General features: G+C 44.1%; 1 protein-coding gene across 1 annotated transcript; it reads left to right on the top strand.

The window, feature by feature from the left end:
• Positions 1 to 17580, top strand: LOC139334297 (beta-1,4-galactosyltransferase 3). Its single transcript, XM_070967100.1, has 7 exons — positions 1 to 147; positions 8059 to 9438; positions 12688 to 12923; positions 13504 to 13691; positions 13822 to 13944; positions 14173 to 14277; positions 14478 to 17580. Exons 2-7 carry the CDS (start codon positions 9165 to 9167, stop codon positions 14731 to 14733), a joined length of 1182 nt encoding a protein of 393 aa, XP_070823201.1. The 5' UTR covers positions 1 to 147; positions 8059 to 9164; the 3' UTR covers positions 14734 to 17580.
• Positions 17581 to 19945: the final 2365 nt, after the last annotated feature.

The following is a 19945-nucleotide window of genomic DNA, read 5'->3' as shown; positions in this document are numbered from 1 at the left end:
ATTCGCTCAGCGATACGACCGCACATCGCAGCGTCCGCACATCAACTTCAAAACGGATAGGAAATCCGGTGGAGGGAGGGCATTGTGTTGGGGATATCGACGGCTAACAGCTACTCAGCCAGTCGAGGGATTCAAGCAGCCCCTCTGGTAAGAACCAAACAGCAAAATACACTTAACTGATACCGAAAACGGTATCAGTCTGCGTGGCTGCCGTGTTTGTGGCTCGCTAGCTAGCCAGCTAACTAACGTCATTTAACCCGCAGCTGCTAGCTCGGCTCGGCTCGTCTCGTCTTTGCCGTCACAGCTGGCGAGGTTGCAGTTGGGAGATCGGGTGAGAAGACAGTGCGGAGAGCCGTAATGTCTCAATACGCTGCTACGAAAAGCCCTCAGAAAGCGTTTAAACGCCGGTTTGCGCACATAGCGGCGAAAAACTGTTTTTTTAAGTGCGTGTTTTTAGTTTGCTAATCAAATTAAAGTAGCATTAGCTACACGGCCAACATGTTTAACCTAATGCCAGTCAATGTCAGCTCAGTTTCGTCACCCTCCCAAAATGCTTGCACAACTTTTAGCTAACCGAACTGTGAGTTAACAAACCACCTGGAAGTTTGCCCCCCCGGTTGCAAGTTTCCGTGTCACTGCTAAAACTTCCATGGCGATGCTAACAAAAGTTTTGTAATGAGCTTAATGACCACTGTAATTGGCAGTAACTCGGTTTACTAACAGCTAACTAACAGCTTCTCATGAAGGGCTCGAGTTAATCAAAGTGGTGTCAGTAAAGATAACAGCGAGTGCTGAAAGTACTTATTGATTACGCCATTCATGTTATTTTCTCGCTCGAGTCACTTTGATTTGGCTGAAACAGGTTTCGTAGCCTCAGTGCTTTTCCTGTGGTCTCATGTATTCCCTCTTCAGCAGAACAAAAGGCTCTGCATGGCGGCCCCCTCCCCCTCCGAGCTGTTCGATTGATTGAGTCCATAACGTTATGCTACTTGAGGAATGAGAGGCAGACGGAAGGGCGACTCCTTTATTTAATCTGCTGACAGCTGGGATGTCATCTTTGCCGTGATGCTCTACACACTGTGTGGTCAGGATGTTGTGCTCTGCACGTACAGTCCTCATTTCCTTATGTGTAAACAGACGTGTCAGGGCCAGGGCAAACTTTCACACTCATTAAGCGACTGATAAGCTCGTCTGCCCTTAAGAAGAAGAAGACTGCGGCCAGGTACAAATGAAAATGCCCTCCATCTCTGAGACATGCATACGTTTTTATTACAGGATCGATCTTTTGTGTAACTTTTATTTTAAAACACAACCGTGGCGACTAACTTAGCTGCATGTCCATCAAACTGGGTGCTGTCTCCACTCCTTTTTCTGTCTGTTACTTTATTTATGGCAGAGAATAAAAACCCCTCCCACCGCACACGACCATTGACAGTTATTGCAGGTTATTATGATATTGAGGTTGGTTGTGACAATATAATCCTTTGCCAGGGTGATGGCATAGCTTAAAATGCAGCTCCCCTAAATAACTTTTTTTCCTCCAAACTGAATGATCAGTTTTAGTTGTCAGACTCTTTGATCAGAGTTTTGACAAAGCTGTCGTTCGTTGTTGTCTCTCTGGATTCGATACTCATGTTGAACAGCATTTGGCAATAACTGTCGGCCTGATCCGCGTCAGGTCTTTCCAATTTTATGTTAAGTGAAATGTTACAGGACCTGTTGTGTCAACTCCTTTCTTGTGCAACTGGTTCCTCTGGTTTTGTTGTGGGTTTCCACCCCCATGTGGGTTTCCTTGTCTCCATGGTTGTCATAGCTAAGTTCGCAACCCACTGCAAGTTGCTGTGATTGGATAAGTGACTGTCCCTGGTGGGTTGGTTATTGCTGGGTGTGAACACTGCACTATGGAAACAACACAAGCAACCAACATCAGAAAGATGACAAGAAAAAGTGGGAGGAAGGAGGAGGATGATGTGCCCCCCCTCCTCCTCAGCAGTCAGTCCCAGCAGAGTCGTACTTGAGGGAACAGCCATAGAGACGTGTACCAGCTGCACCCACGATGAATGGCCAGGGCTCGGCATGGGTTGCCATGACAAGGACGCTGGCACGCGTTGTTATGCAGACACCTCTTTTCTCAGGGCATGTTTGTGCATTATTTCATTGCCTTGTCTTGCTCGATTGGTGCTTGAGAGAAAAGGCCTGCTCCTGTATGCTGAATCTGAGTAACATTTTTACTTCAAGTCTGCTGTATTTTTAAAACTGATGGTGGTTTCTGTAAAGAATATGCCCCTCACGTCTTGGCAGCCTTTTGAAGAGAAATCATGCTGTTGTGTAAGAGGTCTTTGCGGTCTGCTGATCACATCTGTTCACATCAGTTTCACTCCTAGATATGTTCAGTATTAAGCACCAGTTTTTGAACCAGTTGAAACTCTCCTGTTAATTAGCTTTCACTCTCTCAATTAGGGCTGGACGATATGGCTGAAAACTGTACGATATAAGTGTTTTATGTCGGTCGATATCGATAATTATTGATATTTTTTATGACCTATTTAAAATTAGGACCAGGAGAAATATACATTAAATGTAAACATTTTTATTTTAACTTTAACCTTCCTCTGATTATAATCCCCTCAGCTATCAAGGCAGAAAGCAAAAAAATTGTCAACACAACCATGGAAAACACTCAAATGATAAATTGTAAATAAAAGTGAAAAATGTAAATGGAGAGAAACCTGAGAACTTTTTTTCCTGCAGGTTTAGTGCCAGGAAGTTCGCAAGCTGATTCACCTTCTGCTGAATAAAATGTTTTCAACCGAACTTGATACTGTTACACGATTGGCTGTTAGCATGTCACACCCTACGTTGCTCGGTTACCTGAGAGCAAGTGCCTTTGTTCAGGCAACCAACCTTGCTTCGCAACTTCTGGTTTCTTCCGACGAAGAAAAAAAATTAGCGAATGTTTTATCGAACGCATTTTTTATTGATATTTGTTATGTGTCTATCGCGCGACACATCGTTATCGTTTTATCACCCAGCCCTACTCTCACTGTAAGAGTTTTGAGGATTGACATAGTCCAGCTGTGGAATATAGCCCCCAAACAGCATCCCAGTCAGTGCTCCCTTAATAAAGTTCAATCTGGGTTCCTCAACCATATCTCAGGTTTTAAGAAAGGGGAAATGCTAACACGGTGCAATTATTAGTTCAGTTCCTGTTAATGCTGCATGGTTGGGTAAAGGGAGACACAGTTGACTAAGCCTACCGCGGCAGGTTTGCTGGAATGTCCTCTTTGTCTGTGAACTATTCATCTCTGTGCCAGTTGTTAATGCTGTCGTTTTTACCTCAACACCATAAATCATTTTCTTATTGTTGCTGTGGAATGCACGACACAATGCTGTTTGCAGAGCTGAGTGGCTGCCAAGAATAAAGCACACTGAGGACAGGGTTAAAACCTGTGGGGAAATATATTAATGCTTTCATTCCCGACTTTACCACAGATAAGCTCTGAGGCTAATGGGATGCCAAGCACGATTTTGAAGGCACCTGTTATTTATAATATAAGGCAGCTTCCCTGAGCAACAGCCGAAGCTAACTCGTATGTCCTTGATACATTAAGTCCTATAGTGACAACTAGAAAAAAAAGCACTAATGTCATTTATTTTTTATGACAACTTGCTGTTCATCCACCTGACTCTGAGCACACTGCACTTACTGTTCCTTACATAACTCCTCTGGAGACTAAATAGGAGTAGACTATGCACTACCACCATTAAATCTTTTCGGCTGTATAGGCAGTACTTGACATGGATGTAACTTTCAAACAAACACTGTACGAATGGTGGAAAAACAGCCACTCGGGCTGCTTTCTCTTCTGAAACCATTCTTAAGGTCTTGAAAATCTCAGCTGGAGTTCTAGCCTGGTTGCAGACCTCTGAAGTTCAGTCTTCAGTTTTGTTCCTACCTGACTTTTGTGTTCCAATCCGTTCCAACAGTCTCTCTGAACGCAGTTTGCAGATTTCTATTTCACTCATGAAACTCAGTTCACTGACTTTTCCTTCTGAGACAGATGCACATTAATCAAACTGGTTGTAGTAATCTGAGTCCAATACAGCGTATTCAGTATCTGAGTTAAATCTTACAACATGTGGATGGGTTTTGCTTGACTAAATGTTGGATCAATGTAACTACACCTAATTTCCAATAGCATGTCAACAAATGTTCTGTGATTGTGGCCGTTTATTTTCGTATTTTCAGTATGACTTCGGATTTTAGCCTGGATGGCAATCTTGTACATTTAAGTAGCCTCTCTAGTCTTGTGTGTCTGTTAGATGTGCATAGAGGTTGTGTCCTGCAACCTTGACCTGTTTGAGTTAGATACATGATCTTAAGTGAGATGAGTAACAAGCCTCTATGGCATACAGGAGTCTTATGCTGTAGCCTTGAACAAAAGTGGATTTTTGTGCAAAAAAACAGTGGGATTTGATGGACTCCCCCCCCCACCACTCACAGTGGTAGGGGTTTAGCAGATTTACAGGAAGGTCACACATTTAAGACTGGAGTGCACTCGTTCATCCTCGATGGGCTGGTACATATAGAACTGATGACACGCTTGGGCAGATGTGAAAGCTTCATCCTCTAATGCAGAGCCTTGCTATGTGCTTCGACGGGGTTAAGAGGTTAAGGTCTTTACCACAATGTGCAGTCTAGTCTAGGTCTAAGCTTTTTTATCCTCTATTTTTCTATTTTCTTGATAATTTTTTCCCCCCAGGTGCTGGCTAAGATGTATGTTGCTTCTGAGGACTTAAGAAATGAACACCCAATACCGTTCTTGTAACACTTACCAGAAGCACTGCTTTGAATGCAGTTGCAGCTAATCTGCTAGAGCGAAGTAGCATTGTACTCCAAGGGGAATGGGCCACATCTCTGTTCTGTACTCATTTGATGCGAACCAGCTGTGCCTGGAATTTCTGGCTCCCATAACTACCAACTATAAAATAACCCATGACAGGTAGTAAATGACCGTTGGTGTTGAAAATGTGATGTTTTGTGCATAAGTACCACTGATCTGCTCCAGTGCAGAGAACGGGCTGCCTCGGTAGAGAGAGCGGAAAAAAGGGGAAGAAAGAAGAAAAGTAACTGAGCTGTTGGGGCCAATAGAGACTGAGTAGGAATGTCTGGTTAGGTAAACGTCTTCTGTGGCGACCCCCGCTGTGATCTAGCTGCTCGTTCTTCTCCCTCTGGGGCTGCTATGGCTGTCAATGGGCTGTGCATGAGTTATACGCTGTCCCTTTAGGATTTGAAGCGCACTGCTGACCGTAAGCTATAGTCCCTAGATGGTGATCTAAATATATAACTTCCCTACTCTATACCCCCACCCCCTTTTATTTTCTTGTCTTCTCTTCACTCTAACCCCCATGCTAGCCCTCTTGGCTTCTCTCGCATTCATTCGTGTGTGTGCAAGCATGCATGTGGACGTACCACATATATGTAATATTAATGCCCCGTGGGCAGAACAGAAAATGTCCCATTTGTTGCCTGTTATGTGCCATCACTGTTTAAAGTGCGCATAGCACAGTGAGGTTAAAAAAAAAAAGAAATCAGAGGAGAGAGCAGAAAAGGCTCCTTTGGCGTGCTGGATGTATGATATGTCATGCCAAACCTGCCTCTTTTTAAACTCTAAATGCAGAAAGGAAGGATATCCGTGCAGCAGAGACAATAAAGTCAAAAGAACACAGTGTAACCGGACTGTTGGCTGCTCTCCCTCTCTCCCTCCAGCTCCTCTTAGTTTGCTTTGTCCTTCCTCTCTCTTTGGTTCACTCTTCTTCCTCAGCCTTTTAGCCAGCACAGAAAGATTTGTCTAAATCTAGTCACTGGGTCTCTTTTATATGCGTGTTAAGTCAGTGCCTGAGCTTTGTTGAAGGAGGTCCCTGCTGCCAAGTTCTCTCACTGTATGAAGCAGCTCAAGCACAATATGGCCCTCAAGCTTTAAAGCAAGCCAGACTTATCATTTCTCCCCTTTTTAAAAGCGTTCCTGTATCTCATTACGGACGAATGTGATGCTGTAATATGGGTGTATAGGGAGGGTGTGTTATGGAATTCAGTTCCTGGAGGTTTTCCTGGTACACCAGTCTTAGCCATCTAGTAGTTCAAGGTTGCACACTGCATTGATCTTATCAGCCATGTTTTGTCCTTGAAAACTTGAGAGGTTTAATCATTTATATGACTCTAGTGAGCCTGAAAGATCATGTTACACGACCTCTTCATAAGTCTTAATCATTACTTAAAATAAAGAAAAGATTATTGTGTTGCAGCTTGCTTGTTTTTTGCATTCTTGATCACATCACTGAGTGGTGGAGTTGAATTTCCCTGCTGTGGGATTAACCAGAGTCTTTATGGCATGATCTTCATAAATCATATCCATAATCTATGGGGCTATTATAGGGGCCAGGCAAAGTGAGAGGGGTCAATCTCCCATCTGCTCACAGTTCCACATGCAGATGAAACTCATCTGCAGCGGCAGGCAGAGGCTTTCCTCTCCCTTTTGATCCACATATCCCCTTAGAGAAAACCTTTATCATCCTTGAACTGAAAATCCTCACAGTCAGCTGTCAAAGCAAAATGCAGAAATACATCAACACTACAGTTCAGCGAGCATGAGTTTGTCAGATGTCATATATCATATATCTGTGTAGATGACGTTTCACAATCAAAGGAAGGTGTAGTTTTATGTGCCAATTACTGTCCAAACATTCCTTGATGTCAATGTCAACATGTCATGAAATGGTACATTAAAAGTCGCTTTTATTATCACGACTAATAATTGTAATCAATCGCTCGTGTGATGAAAAGATCACAGTTGGCAGTCGTGCTTTTTGTCAGCGCACTCAGTCGTTTTCTTTCTGCTTTTCATCTTTGCTGCCTCTTTTTTGTTTTTCACCCTCTCTCCCTTTACAAATGAGGTACACTACACACGGCCTGTTGAGTGTGATATGGATTGACTGCAGACTCAACATGAGAACAAGGCAAAGACAAGAACATTGCTTCTGAAAGCTAATAGAAACCACACACCATAATGCGTTGGTTTCCCTGGTGTAATTAGCATGCCGTGCTCAGGCCTGAAGATATCAACAACATACTAATGATTCAGTAGAAATGGTCGTTGAAGCAGCTGTGCTTTTGGCATTCAATCAATCAATTTCTGAATTTTCGTGAAGTAGTTTTTATAAAGCACACATTCGCCTACCACAATATAGAATACATGTGTGGGAAACGTGACTGGTTTCAGCCCAGAGAGGCCTTTATGACTCACTGGTTAATATTAGTTATTAAAGTAAATATTAAAGTGCACTGGGAGACGTGGCAGTTTTAGACCTTTGATTTGGTGCAACAGACTTAAACAAATATTGCCCAGCACTGACTTTTGGGAGTGAAAGCTAAGCTGTGAAGTCAGCGATGGTTTTATGCGTAGGTGAAAAGTTGGCAGCTCCTCCGTTTGTTTACTTTTTTTTTTTTTTTTTGTCTATCCGTCTCTCTCAGTCTCTCCACCAGTCTCTTAGCATTCAGTGGGATTAGGATTAGTGGTCTGTGGCTGGCTACTTTAACAAGCAGTAATTGATTTGCGACTAAGGATGTGCTGGATGCTGCAGCAGACAGCACCAGAGCTGGGGTAGGGTTTATGCAAGGTCGGGAAGCACAGTTTTGCACCAAACTACAGCGACAGGGCCACTGAGTTTATTGGCTCTGGAATAAAGAAGTTTCATCCACACGGTGGTGCACAGCTTCCCATCTGCCGACCACTGTGGGCAGCAGGCCTCTCTTTGGGGAGGCATCTGCACTGAAGCCCACGCTGGGCCTGATTAGTCAAAGCCATCCAACTGTGCTGTTGAGTCTTCATGTAAACAAACACAATCCATTTGTTGGGCCTGTACTGCACACAATTAGTCATTGTTTGTATGGGAAAGACATTGTGCTGTAAGTACAGAATCGCTGATGTCAACAGTTTGAACCAAAGGGTGACAGTCAATGTAACCGTCCCTCCTCCTCTTCTGTGTTTTGTCTTTCAGAGTCGCGCTGGAGTGATTGGTCCACGTCCTGTCCATCCAGTGAGTCTAGCGGCCATCAGCCCAGTTGGCTGCTCGAGGTGCCTCATAGCTGTGGATTGCGTCATGAGACAATAGCAGTGGGAATCAGAACTCTCCCCCCTCCTCTTCCTCCATCACCTCCTCCCCCAGTTCTTTTTCTCTCAGCCTGACTCGCCACTGAAGCCCTCCCCCTAACAAATACACAGCCGCCCACACACATGCGACCCTCTGACCACTCCTCCAACACCGGTCATGGTCCACTCCCCCTGTCTCTCCAGCCAGTCGGGCAGTGAGTGGATGGAAGCTGTGTAATCCTCTGTAAAGTATAGGGCCTATACGGCTGCATATGCTCCCCTTTGTCATGGCGGCTGTTATTGTTGCAGAGGCCTCCCTCAGGAGAGAGCATGAGGGAGAACAGAAGGCAGCATAAAGCTCACAAAGGGAGGAAGAGTGAGTGAGTGAGAGACACCCAACGCTGCCGTTCATTTGACCGGAGGAGAATGAGCTTCATGGGGCGACAGATGTAATTCAATGGGGGTGAAACCACATGATGTGGGACTGGCATTACCACCCCACGCCAATCACAGTCTGGACCAGCAGTCAGCTGTGGAGCTACTTGCCACATAGTGACCTGCAGCAAGGGATGCAGTGAAATAGAGAAAAGTAGACAAAACTTTTTTCTTGGTGTAGAATATTTTTCTAGTTTTCCTCTTGGTGTTTTTTTGGTTGCATCCTACCAAAAGTGCCTTTTGTCTAGTTTTTTTCCACACGTCTTGCTCTATATTCGTTCTCCATATTGCCACAGATTATTGCATGTAACTTTACATACAGTAACTGTCACCTTTAGTGGATGTTGCCGTATTTTTCAGAAGGTACGTAGTATATTTGCCGTTGTGTGTGGGTGTTAACAGCCACAACACCAGCCTCCATCAGATTCACAGTTGACAATCACCACCCTCCTGAATTTTGTCTCTGCTCGGGGAGAGCTTACATAGCCCCAGTGTTGAATCACTGAGAGTCAGGTTGCTCCGGATCGTCGTGACTTTCTGCACTGCCGCCTCTCGCTTTGACGACGCAGAGCCGTCGCCATGGTCAGCATCCAGTCCAAATGGCGCTACCTTTTCATGTTTCTGGGCATCCAGCTGGTGGTTATGGCACTGCTGTCCCGAGAGGGATATCAGAAGAGGGTCTCTTACTTCATCCGCATCTTCCGCAAGCCTGACACCACTGGTTTATCAGGCCGCAACCACACAGCAGCTGGCATTCCCGGAGGGGACGTATATGCCAACCTCTCCCACCTATCCAAAGGTCATAGCCATGGAGATGACATGCCCTACTGCCCTAAGACGTCCCCTTTAATAGGTGAGTGTTTTTGCCTACTTCTGTGTCCATTTTATCAGACTGAACTGTATTACTGAAGGTAGATCACTCTCTTCTCCACACATGTAAATCTTGAAATCCAGTGTTGATGGATTAACAAATTTATATGTCAGTCTTCCAGAATTACGTAGTTATCGTTCATTAGTCTTGTCCCTTCACCTTGACTTTGAGTTACTGATAGCAGCCCTGTCCCTCCCTGCATATCAATTGGCTGTTTTGTAAACCGACATTATTATAGACATAATTGAAAAGCAAATTTCAATGGATTATGAAGCTAATTTCTGTTTATTTAAAAGTTTAGGATCTTGATGACTCTCCAGTTCAAAGGCTGTGCTCTTCACCAGCTGTTGTCTAGAGTCGCCACTTGGTTGGGACCACTTGTTTCTGCTTCAAGTGCATTTTTCATAGAAATCGTCTGAAATCTTTTTTTCTGCATCTGCAGTGTTGTTAGGAATTGGAGATTATATTTTCACACAGTGGCCTTAATTTCATCATGTTTCAAGCAGCAGTAACGGCAGCCGAGTGCATCGCAGTGGCACAGCCGTCAAACATTTCCGTTTAACACAATGAAGCTGAGCCATGACTTGTGTGACAGTAGTTGGTGGGCCGTCACACTTCGTGCTGCTTGTTGGTGTTGTGGTAGTTTGTTGTAGTTTACAGTATGTGCCTTTTCTGATGTACTGCATAAAGCTTCCAGCCTGTAAAAAGTTGTGTAATGAAAGAGTTTTTTTAGGCGCAAGTTTGGCAAATTGAGCTGATAAAGTCTCTCTTTGGATCTTTATGATTATTTTTTAAACAGTGGATGTACAGTAATTAAGATGTTAGTCACTGACACTGTAAGAAAAATATTCTTACATGCCTAAAAGAAGCACATATCTAAAAATGGCTCAAAATGAAGTATGAATATAACACTAGACCACTGAATATTTGAGGACTCACCCCCCCTTTTTTAGTATTAAGTAAGACTGCCAGCAGTTTTAAACTGCTGCGCCAGACGGCATTAAGAGTAATAAAGAAACCTTCTGGAACCTCACTGCTGCTGTCTCAGCCTGTAGCTGAGTTCACAAGAATCTGCCAAATATTAAGATTTGTGGAAAACTGAGATAAACCGTCAGGCCAGGCTTTTAGCTTGTTCGTAAAAAGTAGCTTAATAAGCGTGCTGTTGTGTTAAACAACAATAAATGCACTCAAAGCAGGTGGAAATATCGCTCCTCTAAACATTGCCTTCACTTCACCTGGTTCACCGTCCCCACCGGGGCCTCTTTGCTTTACTGCTGCTGTGTGTGTGGGCCTGTAAGGAGCCCAGCCCTCTGTCCAACACACACAATGGAGGGCAGAGCAGATAACGCAACAATAAATGACAGCACATTGTGGTCGAGAGCTCTCAGCATTATTTTTTCTTTCGTCGGCTAAGGTGCCGTGACAAAACATTTGTTTTGTGCTGCACCCACATCTGATAAAGGTAGAGCAAACCCTGCATAGCAAGTCATTGTTTGTCTCTTTGTTATTGTCCTTGCCACACACTTGTTACACATTACCTAGACAATCTGATCTGGTGCAGTCTTTGTTCAGTATACCTGAGATGCACAGTCAAAGCGGGCTTAGCTTTCTGTTCTCCAGGCTCTGCCCTCTGCATCTTTGTTTCCACATTACTACCAGTAATTTTAAACTACATCCTGTTAACCGAGCCGCAAGGCATTGACTGCTTTCTGAGAAATGATGATGGATAAAGGTCATTGAGGTATTATGGCAGTTTCAGTCAGGTAGCAGGAAGTGGACATAAACCACCTGGCATTTCACTGAAACAGGTTTGAGGAGGCGACAGCAGTTCAAACAGATCCTGCTGGAACGCCACAGCCAAACTGTGTGGGCTGTACACTGGATTTCTGTCATCATAAAGTCCTGTGTCATGTTGCACGGCCTGTATTGACAGAGCACATCTAGGCCTGCCTGTATCAATATTTATACTACTTGTTGACCTCGGATCTCAGTTAATAAGTCTGTCTTTAAATTAGATTAGAAGGTGTGAAGAAGTCTTGAATTTCATTAATGAAGGTCTCAAATATTGTCTCTCGCCTCATGTAGGCAGTAATGTTACTTCAGCAGTGTTCTTCTACCTGATGTTTGGCTTTTGGGATACACTTCTAAACTAAAAGCGGGATTGTTGTGATAGTGGATTGTGTTGCAGGAGGCTGTTTTAATCCTTTTCTCTGGAGTTTCAGTCTGCACTACCAGACCTCTTAGCGTAATAGTGACAGTGTCAATCTCAGCAAAAACGTAAATTAATCAATATTTTTTGATGATTAATCCATCCATCCATTTTCATCTTTAAATCTGGGTCCAGGTCGCATTCATTTAATTAATTATATCATTAGGAATTATAGTTTTATCTTGCTGGGAAGCACTGTAAAATGTGCTAACACTTTTAAAAATAACAATAACAATTGTCGACCTTACTGGTTTTCCATCATACTTTCATCCTTTGTCCTGTATCATAATGAAATAAGTATTAAATTGTATTCTGCCTGGTGTGAAAAAGGGTTAAAAATGCTTCAGTTTAGTGGCAGAAGCAGCACTGAGCCACACCGCATTAAGAACAAGCACCTGGCTGCCATGTCTGAGGATGGCTCGCAGCCGAAGAGCATGGCGCTGCTAGCCAGTTGGAGAAAGTGTGATGAGCGTCGGTCCAAGGCCAAGTCGGTGTGCCGAGTGATTGGGGCTGATATGCTGCCAGTCACTGTGGAGGGCGAGGGATTCAGAAAGCTAGTGCGGTTCCTCAAGCTGAACTACTTAATGCCACAGAGAGCTGCTGAGACGAAACATGTTGAAAAACACTGAGGGGAAGAAGGATGAGCTAGAAGTCAAGCTAGCTACATCACAGCTGCCTGTCACTTCATCTGCACAGACTGGCAGATGAAGTCCAGTGTGCTCAAGCTCAAACATAACCAGTTAGTTACCAGTGAAGTCAGGCTATCAAAAGCAAAACGAACTGAAATTGTCTTCCCTAATCAACTGGTATTGATATGTTTCTGAGCACATTCAGCTCTGTGCTAGTGTCAGGAGATTCACAAGTCAAGTTCAGCACGTCAGACTCATAAAGAGTTCATTTTAAACCGCAAAAACATATTCAAATCATAGGCTCTCCGGCTCTAACCAGATCATTTGCCTTCACTCCAATAAACATATTGTGTTTTCTACTGGCAATGACAGCAGGCCAATTTGTGCCCACAGGTGGGCCGCTGCACGTCAGCTTTCCGTCGGGGCTCACTCTAGCGGAGGTTCAGAGGAAAAACCCGCTGGTGGTACGCGGGGGGCGCTACAGGCCGCCTGACTGCGAGGCGAGGCACCGGACGGCCATCATCATCCCCCACAGACACAGAGAACACCACCTTAAGTTCCTGCTATACTACCTACATCCTTTTCTGCAGCGCCAGCAGCTCCAGTATGGAATTTACGTCATTCACCAGGTGAAACACACAACCAAACCACATATTACTGCTAAAGGAAGAGTCAGTGGGCGAAGACATTTTGCTTTTACATAGATGTCACATTTGGCTGAAACATAGGGCTGTTTCTGTCAGATAACTACAGCTAGTTAATGTGGTCTGTATGGACGGTGTCCCTCCTGTGTATCCACTACAGTTCAGGCCAGGTGTAGAGTGCCCTCTAGTGTGCAGCCACAGGACGTGCACGTTAAAAGGATGAGGATGCTCAAGCAGCTTAGAGGGTTTAATCTCCTTAGCTGCTTGTAACAATTCATTCATGTTTACTCCTCAGCACTTTATCTCTTACGCCTCTTGAGCTGTATTATTGCACATATTGTCATACTGTTCAATCTTTCTGCTTAAGATTTGTCTTCTTCTTGGAGGATGTGTCAAAGTAAGTCTAGTAGGTGAATATGTGGTGCATCAGATGCTGTGCTGTTTTTTCCCCATAACCTCACTTCATCATACTGACAAGTCCAACGTTTTCTTTGCTTCAGAGGTGATGAGATAGTTTCAGTTTAAATACTTGTGGACGGACATTAAGTGTCTGTTCACCTTGCAGGCTGGAAACTACACTTTTAACAGGGCCAAGCTGATGAATGTGGGTTTCCGGGAGGCCATGAAGGAGGAAGACTGGGACTGTCTCTTCTTCCACGATGTGGACCTCATTCCAGAGGACGATCGCAACACATACGTCTGCGACTCCAACCCCAAGCACGCAGCCATCGCCATGGACAAGTTTGGCTACAAGTATGTCCCACCTTGTCTGTGAATGTCCGTTGAAGGGTTTGCTTTTCACAGATAGACCCATAGCACAGTTTATGTTCCACGTTTATTTGAAATGCTCACTGGTGTTTTTTTGATCTTTAATCCTCTCCAGGCTTCCATACAAGATGTACTTTGGAGGAGTGTCAGCTCTGACGCCACTGCACTACCTCAAAATGAACGGCTTTCCCAACAACTACTGGGGCTGGGGTGGAGAGGACGATGACATTGGAATCAGGTGAGAACTGATGCTTCAGTGGCCAGTCAGACGTTGACATTTCCAGTTACCATGATCTCTGATATCACTCTGATACTAAACACTAACCAAAAATAACCCTCAGTTGATTAGAAAGTTCTGTAGGTCAAAAAATCTGGTTTGGTTCATGTCCTCCTGGACCACATTAGGAGATGTGTGAGACCCAGGTGGACTGTGTGAAAGACTGACGCTTGTTTCCCGTCTTCTCAGAGTGACTCTGGCCGGGATGTATATCACTCGTCCGTCACTGAAGGTCGGCCGTTACAAGATGATTAAACACAAACTGGACAAAGGCAATGACGTGAACCCAAAGAGGTAAACAAGTAGATGCAGTTTGTTTCAGTTTGTAGAAGATCTGAATTCAGTTTGTGCTGGCAGACAGTAAAAAAATCTGAACTGTGACATTAAGGACAAACTTCTGCTTGATCTTAAGTAGAATCAGCAGGCAGAACGGAAAGCTGTGCAGCCGTCAGTCCTCACTGCTCTCTGCTCTGCGCCTTTGCTTCCATTTTAAGGTTCAACATGCTGGCCAAGACACGTCAGACCTGGAAGCTGGATGGGATGAACACAGCTGAATATGAGACAATCTCTCGGGAATACCTGCCCCTCTACACCAACATCACTGTCAACATCGGCACCGAGGCTGGTCTCCATCCACCCCCAACACCACCCCCTCCTGCCAAAGCTGCAAGCAAAACTGCAGCCAAAGCACCTGCCGAAGACCCAGCCAAGACCCCTGCCAAACCCAAAGAGGGCCCCTCAGAGAACTAGTCGGCCCTCGCGTCTCACTCTGCCATAACTTCGATGGGTGGTTTTTCTCCTCAGTGGCCTGGAGTTTTTTGCTCATTTTAAGTTTTCACCAGTTTGTGGAGGAATTAGCTCGTGTAGAATCGACATCATACTGCCTGCAGACACTGGGGGTAGTTGTTCAGGTGATTAAAAACACCTGATTTACTGAAAATGAAAACAGTAGACTTGAACTTTTCATCCCTTAGGTGACGGCTCTTCGCCCTGATTCGTGTGACATCGCTGATTATTCTTCCAAGGGAGCCACGCTGAAGAGTGAAGGGTTAAAGTTGGACTCTATGAGTTTATATATCCACAGCGCTGAGGTCGCTGGTTAAACCTTGTGATGCCTTAGAATCATATTTCTTTGTCTTTTCACTCGTACCTTACTTTAATTAGAATATTGGGTTAAATGGAGCAGTAGCTGCAATTCCCAGCAGTCCCACTGTGCCACAGCAGAGTCCTCGCTCGTTTTTTTTTTGTCTCAAAGCCAATGAATACATGGGTGAAAGTGACGGTTTTTGTTTCCATTTTAGTGTGTGAAGCTGCTACAATGAGTACAGAGTGAAGAAATTTGACAGATTTGTGCGCCACTGTTACAATTATCACTGCTTCTGACATAACAGTGAACATATCCCGTCGGTCTGCGAAGACCTGGGGTCTTCTTCAGAAAGGGTTCCTACACAGTTACTGATCTATATCCATTTGCTGTGTGTATCAAAGAGAGGCTACATCTTTCTAATGGTGAAGTTTTGGAGGCCGTACACGTAGTTTTGCCTCTTGTGAACGAGAACGGTGAAAACATTGCAGGCCAAGGTACAGTCCCTCTGTGCAGCTGCGTCTGTCTTCGCCAGCGCATTCGGTTCAGCCTTTGGATTTGAAGCATATCCAATATCTTCAGCATTTGATTGAATTTTCTTTTTCGTATTTCTTTTGTGTGTGTGTGTGTGTGTGTGTGTGTGTGTGTGTGTGTGTGTGTGTGTGTGTGTGTGTGTGTGAGAGTGAGTGTGTTTGTATTTGCTTTTATCAAACAGAGCAGTTCTTGGTGACGGTGATCAGTCCTCTGCCTTCAGATGAGCTTGTGATTCACATCAAAATGAGTCTGTCTTGCTTAACTTTATATATACAGTATATATATATACACACACACACACACAGTATATGTAGATTATGTACAGCGCCCTCTATGACCCGTTATGTAAATGTTTCCCTCCAGAGTGTGGGCTTGCTCCCTCAGCACGTTGTATGCAGTCAATCTTTAGAATGTCTTTTTAATCTTTTTCCCATCTTTAATCCATCCAAACCATAGAAAGTCACTTCTGCAGCGTCCGCAGATCAGCACAGGAGCAGACATCAGTAATTTAACCGAATCAGTCCATGTAGACAAACAGTTGAGTAGCTTGAGCCCAAAGTACAGCATGACAGATCTCTCTGGCTGTTGGTCGGCAGTGGAGGTTGTTTTGCTTTTAGCACAAGATAACCTTATTTTGCATGTTCTTTTTTCTTCACTTCATCTGAGGGATTCCTTTATGTATTCTGCGTTACGTTGGGCTGGTTTGTTCATTTAAAAACCCTCAAAGGATGGTACACAGGCTTCTTTCTCCTTTTATTTTGAAATGTTCTTTACTTTCAAACTCTTAAAAACAGTTAGTCACTTGGCGCAAACGGCGTCTGTGATTTCACTGACCCATTTCGCCTGCGATGAAGAAGTTCTCACGGAGATATCCGCCATATCCTCTCACTAGTGCCCGCGCACTGCATGTCAACTCTCCGCCCTCCTCTTCGCTTCTCTCCGCCCTGACAGATTTGATTGTTTACGTGAGGAAAAAAACAAAGCAGTCCCTTTACGCAGTGAGTGTGGCTGTACCGGCAGGCTGAAACCAAAGACGACTGCATGGAAAGCTGTGATAACGGATGAAAAACGTGTGCGTGCGTGCGTGTGTGTGCGTGCGTGCATGTGTGTACAGCGTACTCCATATCTTGTGAGTAGTTTCTAGAACGCTGTGGTATTCTACCCTCATGGTCAGGCCTGTCATTTCTTCCTATCAATATTCGTAACCTCTTTCAGTTCTGAGTTAAAAACATGTTTTCAGTACAAACAGCAGATGAGAAAACTGCTTTTTTTTTTTTTTTTGGATGCTTCCTTTGTTTTTTTTCAAAATGCCGTACTGAAACTTGTTTTTGTCTTTCTGTCATTGTGGTATTTGTCTGCTGAAGTGGACGAGACGAGCTCTGAGAGTGGTCGCCTGTGATTTTCCTTAAATCTAAGACTGTGTGAATTCATATTCAACTCCTATGGCCTTAGCAACACACACAGTACTAGCATTTCAACACGTGGTACAATTAGCTTCTTTATATCCAGGCTATGTGCATGGCAAAGAACTTTTTAGAAAGGGTAAGGGAGAGTACTGAGCACAACATGGAGAGGACACATATCGGTGCCCACCTAGGAAATCCTTGGCATGCTGAAGTGTCTGTGTCGTGAACTGGAAACTGTCCTCTTGTGACTTAAAGTTTCCATCTGCATTGCGGAGTGCTCCTCACTGTTGTGTATAAGCGTATATTCCCAAAGTCACGACGTACAGCCTCCGTCTTTTACCGTGTACCACTTGACCCGATGTTTTGGGTTTTATTTTTTTTAAGCTTCTTTATGTTTGATTTGATTTGGTTCTGTTTCGATGTGGATAAGCTCAGCAGCAATAGCAAGCAGTCATCACAGGGTAGTACTGAAGCAACCAAGGGCAATGTGACTTATTGTGAGTTGTTTCTGCTCTCTTTATGAATTCTGCACAGTCCAGAGTGGCCTTAAATTCATTAATAAACTGATTATTCAAAAGAGATGCTGCCACTTTTTGTGTGTGTGTGTGTGTGTGTATGTGTGTGTGTGTTTTATTTTTTGTATTGTTTTTTATCTTAAAACAATGTTAAAAATGGGCCAGAAGCGAGTCTCCATCCCAGTGCACACAGTACAGTACATGCCATGTGCAAGTGAAGCAAATACAAATAGAGGAATATTCTTTTGTGTTTTTATATTTAAATATACAACATCTTCTCCAAATTGGCGCTGTCTTTCAGAAACGGCACCTGTGGCAGAATGGGAATGACTTTACAGACAATGGTAGAAAGCGTTAACAATAAACAGTACACCTGTACAATCTGCTCCGCCAGAAAATGCTGAAATGTTGAAAAGGGACATCTCTCAATACAGTGCAGTCCACTGCAACACTACCATAAATGATGATATCATATAATTATATTAGCACCTCAACAAAACGTGAGCATCATAAAAGCAGTCATCATGGCAGAACAGTTGTTTTGGATCACATTAGATTGTACAGGTGTACCTAATAATTTTATAATGGATTATTTGATCATCAGTGTTTGTAGATAAAATCACTTTTGTTGGTCTTTGCCTCAGGTTTTCACCTGGAAAAATAAGTTTCACAAGTTTGTGCTGGGCTGCATAAAGATGCAATTTCCCCTTAATTAATAATAACCATACCAACATTCTCAGGAAAGTCCCTTAAAGTTTGGCTCACGGTCATTTAAGGTCACCAGAGGCGTAAATCACTAATTCTCCAATAATCAGTCACTGGAACGGAGTGTGGTCTGTGACTGAGAAACTACAACTCTATTAAAATAGAACAATTATTTCGCAATGACACTGGTCAGTGCAGTTTATCCTTGAGTCCAGCAGAGGGCAGCCTATCACCACATGTGACTGCCGTAGAGCCTCACACGGCTGCAGCCGTCCATCACAATCCACTGCTGTCATAAAACACCGTCAGATGAAGAAACAACTACAACTAACTAACTGGCAGCCCAGCGCTCCTGGTCTGCCGCTGAGGAAGGACGGACCAAGGACGGACCAAGGACGGGTTAAACGCGGAGAAAATAATTTCATGGGAAGCATGGCGTGTGCATGCAGTGTGCAACTAACTGTGTGATGTGATAATAAAAGTATGTTTCTTCTTCTTCTTCTTCTTCTTCTTCTTCTTCTTCTTCTTCTTCTTCTTCATATGTACTGTAACATGTGTCCACCTAGTGTCTATTTTCCCACCTTTCATTCACAGTTCACTGGTTGACATTAGTTTTCCCCCATGGCCAAATTTAAGGTAATTAAGCTCGGCAGTGCTGTTGGGGATAAATCATTGAGAAACCAACAGAGGAAGAGAGCCACAACACCTCCTATCCACCACCTACAGTGCTGTCCTTTCATCCCCTCCCAGAAGATTTAACAGCTTTTCACCGTTGGCCATGTGACAACCTTAATGACTGCTGTTCACACTGCCAGCTGCACCCAAGCGGCTTCAACCAGTTTAATAAGGACCCCACAGAGTTCAAATACCTGGGACTCCTCATCAGTCAGACCCGATGAAGCCCATTGGATGAGAGGCAGAAAGTAGGGTTCAAGTATCTACAACCAAGTCCAGCTGGCTTTGATTCAACCTGCCTTAGAACACCATGACCTGGGTGACTGAGAATCTTCACAAATAGAAAGCTGTGGCCAGATCAAGAGACGTCAGGAGTACTGAGAAGGTACCATCTGGCTGATACTGCTGGACTTTCATGGAGCTGAGCATGGACAGTGACCCTCCCTACTGGACTGCTGTCGAACACCCATGGCACAGTAGACATTTCCCCTCATTGTATCCTGAATGTGAGCAGGGCATCCTGTATCCAATGAGAAGCTCAGCGATGATCTCATCCGTCGCCCACACGTCTCATGGTCTGTATGGCATGCCAAGATTCGCAGTCATAGCTTCTGACCCGTGATAAATTCTCACAGTAAAGCACCTCAGTGACTGAACAAGAAAGCTCTGTCATTTCAGCGGGTTTTACTAACCCTCAGGGGAAGACCGCATGCATGTGCCCTCCCATGATATTATCAGGCTTGAGGTCTTGTTGTGGAGGTGAAATAGCCTTTTATCATGTGATGATTTCTTTCTTGATTTCTGGGGTAAGTGACAGTGACTGAAACATATTTCAAACTCACCATTAATACACAGTTTTTACTCGCGTCTTGTCTGTCCTGCCATAACAGGTCATGAAGTGTCCAAAAACCTTCACTGCAGCCCACTATCTCTTTGTACACGTAATAACTGGCCATCTTAAAGAGGAGGATCACGTCATCAGTACAGTACGTGAGTATGACTGCTGTAAAAGACTGATGGCTCCTCAGTTCACACTCGTTCAT

Source organism: Chaetodon trifascialis, chromosome 7 (genome assembly GCF_039877785.1).
Source record: "Chaetodon trifascialis isolate fChaTrf1 chromosome 7, fChaTrf1.hap1, whole genome shotgun sequence".
NCBI lineage: Eukaryota > Metazoa > Chordata > Actinopteri > Chaetodontiformes > Chaetodontidae > Chaetodon > Chaetodon trifascialis.
Note: the sequence above shows the minus strand (reverse complement) of the source record. Positions and strands in the feature narration are given on the sequence as shown.